The sequence below is a fragment of the Octopus bimaculoides genome, chromosome 11 (genome assembly GCF_001194135.2).
Source record: "Octopus bimaculoides isolate UCB-OBI-ISO-001 chromosome 11, ASM119413v2, whole genome shotgun sequence".
Lineage (NCBI taxonomy): Eukaryota > Metazoa > Mollusca > Cephalopoda > Octopoda > Octopodidae > Octopus > Octopus bimaculoides.
Genome location: NC_068991.1, coordinates 29,279,375 through 29,289,374, shown reverse-complemented (window position 1 = coordinate 29,289,374; position 10,000 = coordinate 29,279,375). Strand labels below are relative to the sequence as shown.

At 38.0% G+C, this 10,000-nt stretch overlaps 1 protein-coding gene across 3 annotated transcripts in view; it reads left to right on the top strand.

Moving 5' to 3' along the window:
* Positions 1-10,000, top strand: part of LOC106880969 (solute carrier family 22 member 21) — a 147,818-nt gene that overhangs the window by 111,425 nt on the left and 26,393 nt on the right. For 2 of the 3 annotated variants that reach the window (XM_052971666.1, XM_052971665.1), the window contains exon 2: positions 7,785-7,981. In XM_052971666.1, the coding sequence (XP_052827626.1) occupies positions 7,785-7,981 (197 nt within the window). Of the gene's footprint in view, positions 1-255; positions 812-7,784; positions 7,982-10,000 lie in introns of those variants that run through there. The other variant, XM_014931147.2, reaches the window with a different exon arrangement.

The window sequence follows — 10,000 nt, the reverse complement described above, 5'->3', positions numbered from 1 at the left end:
TATATATATATAACATATAAAGGTATGTGTGTGTCTGTGTATGTGTTCAGTATTTGGTCTCCTATATGAATGGAATGAAGTTGTTAAGATTTAAAAGTGGAACCGCTGAATAAATGGCTGAATGATCGAACGATAGAATAAAGGCCAGAAACAAAGAATATATGAACTTATGGGTAAATGAAAGGTTAAAAGGTTCAGACGGCTTAGTAAGTGGAGGAGGAGGAGGAGGAGGAAGAAGAAGAAGAAGAAGAAGAAGAAGAAGAAGAAGAAGAAGAAGAAGAAGAAGAAGAAGAAGAAGAAGAAGAAGAAGAAGAAGAAGAAGAAGAAGAAGAAGAAGAAGAAGAAGAAGCAGAAGAAGAAGAAGAAGAAGATCGATATATGGAATATATCATACAATCATTACCACTACCACCACCACGCACCACCCCCGCCATCGTAAGCACTAGCTCGACCAACAACCAACAACCACTACCATCACAGTCACGAAAGAACAACTCCGCCATTAAGAACAATATCACTACGACCGCTAACAATATTAACCACACCAATATAATAAGAACAGCGATTTCACAGCATAACAGCGACAACTTCACGGCGACTATTATTGATCACTGAAAACAATACCAATAATATCATCAACCAATAACAAGGCCACAAGCTTCGTAGATGGCTGGTACACAGGCCGTTTATGATTTGGATAATCTATTCATCAATTTAAAGACTTATGGTAATTACCAAATTAGGCAGCTGCTAGTTGTTTCGTCTTCTCTTTTGATTGTATCTCATAGTCTTTTCCTATTCCTGGCAATAGGTAAGTTATATATACATTACATTTTATTCTCCACTTCATTTATACTTACCATAGAATTGTGTCATACATCGTAAATATACAGAAAATAAGTGATTATATAATTTTTAAAAATCACTTTTGTATTAAATTTACAAGATTCCTGATCTTAGGGATGGAGTCATTTTGTCAATAAGAAATATATTCCCTAGTTCTACTCCACTTCTTCAAGCAGCAGGATGGCAGAATCATTGGCACATCGGATAAAATACTTAACGACATTTCTCCCAATGCTTTACCTTGTGGATTCAAATTCTACCGAGGCCCACTTTCAGTTCGAATTCCACCGAGGTCAACTTTGCCTTTCATCCTCTTGGGATCGATAGATTAAGTACCAAATGAGTACTGGGGCCGATGTAATCGACTTAACCGCTACCCCAAATTTCAGGCCTTGTGCCATCAGTAGAAAGGATTATTATTATTGTGGTTGTGCAACGGAGTAACACATCTTGCAGTAGTTGTTTCACATTTGAGTTCCAGTTCAAATTAAGTAGACGATAACAATCTCTTGCCTACACAAACTTTAAAGGCGACGAGCTGGTAGACACGCTAGCACGCCGAAGAAAAAGCTTGGCGGCATTTCGTCAGGCTTTACGTTCTGAGTTCAAATTTCGTTTCATTATTTCGGTAGCGGTGGAGGGGGCCAATAAAATAAGTACCAGTCAAGTACTGGGATTAAGGTAATCGACTAACACCCTCACAAAAATTTGGTCGGCTCGATGCTATAGTAAAAGACACTTGCCCAAGGTGCCACACGGTGGAACTGAACCTGGAACCATATGGCTGGGCAGCAAACTTCTTACCACGGCCACGCCTGCGCCTCTGCTGAAAGGAATATTATCAAATATATTAAGGTGAACATCTGCCAAAATCTTTAGCATGTCAGACAAAATGCCTGACGGCATTTCTTACGATTCTGTGTTTAAATTCTGCCGATGTCACCTGTGTATTTCATTCCTTTTATGTTCGATGAAATAAAGTACCAGTCAGGTATTGAGGTTGATATAATCGACTTTCTCTTCCCCTCAAAACTGCTGGCCTCGTAGCAAAATTAAAAAGAAAATATCGAATATATTAAAAAATACAGTAATCCAGCCTTAGCCACAGACCGAAACTAGTGGGAGAAATTACAGAATAAAGTAAGTCCTTGTAAATTGTAATTTGTTTTGAGCAGGGCTCTGTTGCATTAGCCTTCGAAGATGAAAATTAGTCTTCCCCTTCCTAGATGTTGATTTGCTCTCAACGAATTAGATTACGTATACACAATTATCCATGGAACGAGTATTTTTTTGTCTGGGTACATCTTTAAGGTAGCTTGTTGTCTTGATGCTGCATTATCATAAAACTAAAGTAAAGCAGACAGCAGATTAATCTCCCTTGGATAAGGTGCCTAACTACCAGAAAAGTCCGTTAATCGTCATTGAAAATGTACGCACACGATCCCGTATAGATATGTGTGTGAGCGTTTGTCCGTGTATATGTATATACATGTGCATGTACATGTGTGTGTGTGTGTGTGCATATATGTAAGTGCGTTTAGATCTGTACATGTATATGTAACTGAGTATGTGTAGGTGTTTGTATGCATGTGTGCAGATGTCTATATAAGCATGATTGTATACATAAAAAAGTAGCTTTTAATTTGAAATAACTTTATTTAGTTACTGTCCTTACGTTGTAGGTTCAAATCTCTCTAGCTGCACTTTGTCATTTATTCTTCAAGAACTGATGAAATACCAATTAAGAATTGGACTGATTTTATTGACTTTACCTTCCCAAAAGATTGGAAACCTTCAGCACACGATATTCGATGCAAGTTTCACAATGGGAATAGAGAGGACATTAATATTTACTGATTTTAAGTTTGTTGTATCATAGGTTTGTGCACATGATCCACTTGTGATTTCTAAGTGGCAAAATGTAGGGTCGAATCCAACTGTTATAACATTAAATAATGTACACAAAATGTTCCATCGATCGAGTATTGTTGTCTGACAGTATATTTAAGATAGGTTATTGTCTGAAGTCCGCTTCTCCCTTGAACCATGCTCCCACCAGACCCAGTGAAACTGTAGTAGTCTACAATAGAATAGAATGAAAATTACACAAAATAACTTGAGTGACACGATATCTTCATTTCTGTCAGATAAGAACTCCATTGTGGAGGTGGATAAACAAAGAAAAAGTAAAAAAGTGCCTTCATTTATTTTACGATCATAACCCCACCGACCTCATTTTACCCACTATACCATTCACCTGTAGATTTATATCTAAATTATTTTGGGGTGAATAAAATAATCATAAAATTCCACATATTGCTTATGCCAAACTTCAGCGATCTCAGTCCCCACCATAATCGTCATATAAATGTACCGTGCCTTCGCTAACTCTTTTGGATGTCTATGAAACCACCAACAGAGAGACTTTCTCTCGGCCCTTCCACACTTGACTCAGCGGAAGACAGACGATGTGACAGTCGAAGTGGGGTGGGGCTGCTCCATCACTTAGATGCTATTCGTTTTCAGCTGTAGGAATGGCGCAGCGTGAAATGGCATGCTTTACTTAAAACAAGTTTAACAAAGTTTAAAGCAGTAAATATGTGAATGTATCCTGTATTCTCACTGTCATGCGAGATATTTGTCTGTCTATCTATTTGCCTTTCTGATTTGGTAAAAAAAACTCATGAATACACTCAGTCACTAACTTTCTCATCTGAAGAATTATATCTGTCCTCATCTTCAGAGTCATAAATTCAACTTCACACTGAAGAAGTCTAGTTTCGACCGAAATGCTATATGTGATAGGATTATTATTATTATTATTATTATTATTATTATTATTATTATTATTATTATTATTATTATTATAGACGAGATGGCAGAATCGTTAGCACGCCGGCCAAAATGCTTAGCGGTATTTTGTCCGCCGTTACGTTCTGAGTTCAAATTCCGCCGAGGTCGACTTTGCCTTTCATCCTTTCGGGGTCGATAAATTAAGTACCAGTTACGCACTGGGGTCGATGTAATCGACTTAATCCGTTCGTCTGTTCTTGTTTGTTCCCTCTATGTTTAGCCCCTTGTGGGCAATAACGAAATAGGTATTTTGTCCGCCTTTGCATTCTGACTTCAAACTCCGCTGAGGTTGACTTTGCCTTTCACCTCTTCAGGGTCGATGAAATAAGTACCTGTCAAGTACTTTGGTCGATGTGATCGACTTATCCACTCCGACCAAATTTCAGGCATTGTGCCTATAGTAGAAGGGATTACTAAGGCGGCGAACTGACGGAATCGTTAGCACGCCGGGCAAAATGCTTTGCGGCACTTCGTCTGTCTGCACGTTCTGAGTTCAAGTTCCGTGAATCTCGAGTTTGCCTTTCATCCTTTCGGGGTGGATAAATCAAACACCAGTGAAACACTGAGGTCGATGTAATCGACTATTCACCTCCTCCAAAATTTCAGGCATTGTGCCTATAGTAGAAGGGATTATTATTAATATTAACCACAAAATAAGTAACTTGAGAATAAATTCATGTAAGAACTTTTATTATTTTTGCTACGAAGTAACTGAATAATGAAAAGGTTTTCCCTTACTAAAGTGAAACGGATGGCCCAACCAAAGTCTTTCTTTTTCTTTCCCTTAATGTGTTTTCTGGTACTGTTTGCAAATTTATTTTCTATTCCTTTCGTCAGAAAACGATGGAGTGGAACTGTTGTTGTTAATTATGGTAGGGAGACAGTTTAATTGGTTATTGTTTGCTTTTGTTTTTTTTTTTTAGATCGGGCCTGAGTTGATTTCTTCCACTTTCCTAGATGGGACAGTGTGTTTTGTCAACGTTTGCGTCTGAAACCTGAAACGAGATACAAATTTCGACCATTTCAGATCTGCAACCGGTGCAACCAGAACATGAGCCTGAAAACCCTGATTAGTCTTCAAGTGGCTTTTTCTGTCACAAGTATAACGACTGGGTTTTCTATCCTACACCACCAGTCGTATTGCCTTAAACTCAGAGCCTACAACAAGGTTAGATTCTAGAGTAGTATTGTGGGCCTTAGGGCTGGCAAGTCAATGCTGATCACCTCCCGACACATGATTTTTCTTTATCTAGCGTTTAGTACATATCCATGGCTTCAATAAAGTGTCAAACGAAGGGATACAATCATTTGCTATACCTTCAATGGTGACACTTTTATAATGTTGTCCAGCCAAAAAGTTCTGGGACTAGTTCTGTAGCGCGCCAACGGATGGCAGCACACAGTTGCGTGCACAATGAGAACTAGCAGTCACATAAATAAGGCAGTGTGCCGAGTGACAATGCTGTCTTTATTTCGCAAATTGTGGAATTTGTGTCTTTGTTATTACGTATATGCTGTAGTCTGTGATTCTGTCACGGACAAGAATAAAGAGCCAACGTGAAATTTTGCGTTAAACCTGGAAAGTCTGCTACGGAGACATTGAGCATATTTTGGCAAGCTTATGGCAACGAGGCAATGGGTCTTACGCAATGCTTTGAGTGGTACTGGGAACTTCAAAAGGGGAAGAACGACCCTGGAAGATTATGAGCGATCTGGAAGACCTGCTACAAGCGTCACACCCTGGAAAGTGGTATTGTGCATCGAGAATTCGTCCCACAGTTCCACACAGACAATCGATAGTTCTACAGCGACGTTTTGAAGCCTTTGATGGATGACATTCGGCGAAAGCGACCGGATCTGTGGAAAGCGAAAAATTGAATTCTTTATGACGACAATGCATCCTGTCACCGAGCTCTCCTCACTCGCGTGTTTCTCACCAAGAACAACATGGTATCGTTTCTGCACCAACCGTATTCGCCAGATTTAGCACCTACGGACTTCCATCTCTTTCTCAAAACGAAAATGCAGCTCAGAGGTCGCTGCTTTAACACCGTTGTCGAGATCTAGATTAAATCGCAGAAGGTTTTCGACTCACGAAAAACGACTGGATTTCAAAAGTAGCCGGAACGCTGTGCAAGGTGACTATTTCGAAGGAGATGATATTAAAATTTAGGTAAATAAGTTATATTCTATTAAATATAACTAGTCCCAGAACCTTTTCATATACACAAGCATGAGTGAGTATTTCGCGCAAAATCTGTTTGTGAATGTCAGGTTGTTGGCTCCGTGGGATTTTCCTTTTTTCTGTGTAAATGACACTTACCCAGACAGCAGTCAAGTCTCCTTTAATCATTTTGGGTATCTTTTTTGTCACTCTCGGCTTTCCCAAACAGCGATGTTATGATGTCTTCAGAGAAAGCCTCCTCTCTTTGTGAGACATTGCAGTGAGCAATGTCCACGTTCAAGAATTCAAAGCAACACAAAAATTATTTCATGTGTGAACTTGTTCAACGATAGTCAGAAGAAAGAACACTAACACTAGTGGTGTTTGACAGATGGAAACCTGAAACGAGACACCGAATCACTAATTATAGACGCAAAAGAAAAAGCCATTGGACCAAACTTGATACAAAGAGTTGTAAAACTTATAAGAGAGTAAATACAGAATATGTGGAGAAGGGGACGAAAGTATTAACCATTTCGAAACTAAGTACAGTAAACTAGTATAATTAGATTTTCAATGCAGGCATGACTATATCTATGAAAGAGTGCAGTAGGATGTTAGTGAAGTGTATGAATTTGAAATAATGGGAAAATGGTATAAATATGCTTCAGTTCCAGTATGGTGAATGATAACTTCTGTATTTATGGGAGTTCTCCATAAATACAGACAATACTACAGCAGTAACAAGACCAGGTACGACTATAGAGGGCAAAGAAACAAATTGTGAAAGAAAGATTACTGAAATCTGAGGAAACTTATTATCACCAAATCTCTAGGTAACATCTCTGCTAAATAAATTAGGTTTAATAGCTTTTGTTGTATTTTTTATAAGTTTCACACGAGATAGTTTGATGGAAGTGATTACACCGACCCCGGTAATTGGCAGGTACTTCATTTTATCGACTTCGAAAATATGAACCGCAAAGTTGATCTCGGAGAGGTTTGAACTCAGAATGTAAAGAGACTGAAAGAATACCACAAAGCATGTTTTATTTCCGGCTCACTAATGATTCTGCTTGCTCGCTGTCCTAATACTTTCTGATCTAGATACAAGGCCGGTAGTTATATAAGCAGGTAGTTAGTCGATTACATCGATCCCAGTACTTGAATGGTACTTTATTTCACCAATCTCGAAAGAATGGAAGACCAAGTAAACCTCGATGGTATGTGAAGTCAGAATGTAACGTGCCGCAACGGAATAAAGCAAAGTATTTTGTCCGACGGTCAAGATATTCTGCAAGGAAGACAACATTACACGCAGTCAAAACATGTTTAGTGTTTGACACAACCTGCACTCCAAATAACACTTTCAATATCATATCTTAAATAGCACAAAACATACACTATGAAATTATCACTCAATGAAATAATACGATACATTCCCTTCTGTAATCTCTACCAGCTCACAGCTCACATTCAACTCAACTGTTAACCAATAATAGTACACACCCCACTTAGTACATACTCTACAATTCTCATTCCAACACCTTCTCTTCTTTTTTAGTTCTTTATCTCACATTGCAAAACCCACTGCATAAACTCTTTAATTTTTCGGAGGCTGAACGGAGGCTACTTCAGTTTTTACATTACGAGAAGACAGACGGCGGTTAACAAATAGAATAAATATTTTTTAAAAGGGGAAATAAATTAAATTTTCTGGTTCGGATCCAGTCTATTATTTTGTATACATCCAGGAATAGAATGCTTTGTGATGATTGGAGGCGAAACTGATGAAAACGCAGTAGTTTTATATTTAAAGATGGGGTTAATAATATGAGAAAATTATATGACAACTTATCTCAGAAATGTTAACATCAAATTAAAGGAACTTTGAGTTTATGAAATAGCATTTTCTTTTCAGGTTATACTCCAGATCATCAATGCAAGGATCTCTCAGAGGAACAGCTGTCCATATACAACGTGACGTCATACGATGTCATCAATTATGAGAAGTGTCACATTAACATATTTCGTGGCTTGAAAAATATTACGGATGAACTCTCCTGTATTAATGGACACAACTTCTCAGCAAATAAAGATATCTCTTTTGTGATAGAGGTAAGAATGTTAATATTTTAGATCTTATTTAACCTACACTTCTCTTCCTCTCTGTTTCACTAACACATCCGCTTTCAGATATATGTTTGAACAGTTAAACTGATATACGATATTGAAAGAGAATTGCTTTTGCTGTCTAGCGACCAGTCAACCCTGAATGAGAATTCCTATGCTTAAATCATTCTCATCATGATCAATCAGACCTTTACTCAAACGTAGATTATCTAGGAATAGAGTTATCCAATAGTTAATATAGTTATATAGGAATATAATTATAGTTATCCCTTCATATTTTTAAAACGGTATAGTGTGATTTGGGGGAGATTAGTCTGCTATTTATAACAGGTCATTAGAATACAGAGAGGGTTCGTCGTTAGCTTTGTCATACTAAAGGAGTTTCCTGTCATTTTTTCCCATGTGGAAAAGGTCCCTAAACTACCGGAATACGAGGTTGGTCATATCCTCCGGTCCATACTGCTGATACTTTCATTCTTCTATGGAACTTAATTCTTCTATGGGAAATATCCTAAGACCAACACAACTTAATTTTCACGAATGAACAACCCAAGTAAGCACTTATGGCCTTTTGGTTATGAAGTTTCTATTGTTAGTTTGGATACCGAGTTCGATTCACCTACACACTGGCCTGGTGAACTGTTTCGGCTTGGCCAATAATTGAGTAGAAGTGGGTTTGCTCTAACATTGAGAAAGGTCATCATCATCATCATCATCATCATCATCATCATCATCATCATCATCATATAATTACATATATAGACATGACAGGAGTAAATAGACAATCATTTAAATTATTTAAATCTAATATTATAATTTCAAGTTATTTATTAATTGTTCATTAATCATTATAATATGAATATCTAATATTTTGTAGGTCAATGCAATTACCCTATTAGGCATGCTACTGAACAAATGACGAATATTCTCGAGGAATTTCTTGCCAAGTTTCATGCACTAATCTGAATAGATCTCGCCTTGAGGATGCTTTCTTGTTCTTTTTATGAAGTGCCCTGTCCTTTATGCCCCAGAGGTATCCAATTCATATCTCGTGACAGGCTTGGAAGCTTTTTAATGCCACTGTCTTCCAAGCAATCTTGGGTCTCTTTAGTCGTGTGACAAGGAACCTATCTTCTACAAATAGTCTTCTGTAATCATTTCAGCACTAGAGAAGATTGGAAGGAGTCCTTTCTGCACATATTTATCTGAGTCTATGTTCCCCTCACACTCCACCAGCTCTGATAGACCATTGCTCCAAACTGCTCCCCAAAGCATCACAGAATAGCTACCGTATTTCATAGTTTGCTGTAATCTTTTCACGTCAGATTGTTGATCACAGAGTCTCCAGACCCGCACGCGACCACTGTCGGAAAATACAGCAAATCTGGACTCATCAGAAAATATGACAGTGTCCCAAAATGCTAGTGGCCTCTCCACCATCTCACTAGACCAATCTTTTCTCCAGATGATATTGGCTGGTCGAAGAAATGGCTTCCTTCTTGTTGCTCTACAATAGTAGCCAAATTTGTAGAAATATCTGACAGCTTTTCTGAGACTGACATCAATTTGTTCTCTTATGTCAAATTCCTTACAACGAAGATTATCCTCCACACTTTTCTTCATAAAGCCAGGGTCATACCTGAGTGCCCTACTCCATCTGGGCGAGGTTGTATGCATTCCTTTCCTTCTCTGGTGAATAGCACAATAGCTCAATTAACTGTAGAAAGCGGAATCCCAAGGTGTTCTGCGATTTAACTCTAAGTCCACCTTCAGATTGACCCACAGTGAGGCCTCATTGAAATTCGAACAGTTCCAAGGGTTCTTTTTGTACGTGGCATGATTAAACTGTCACATATTGAATCTGAAACATAAGAATGTCAGTTAACAAAGCTTTTTAAGTTGAAATAAACATAAAATGATGCTTGTTTGAGTGTTTATTTACTCCTGTCATGTCTATGTATGCATACATGTATATATATATAAAATTTAGAGAAGACCGGTATT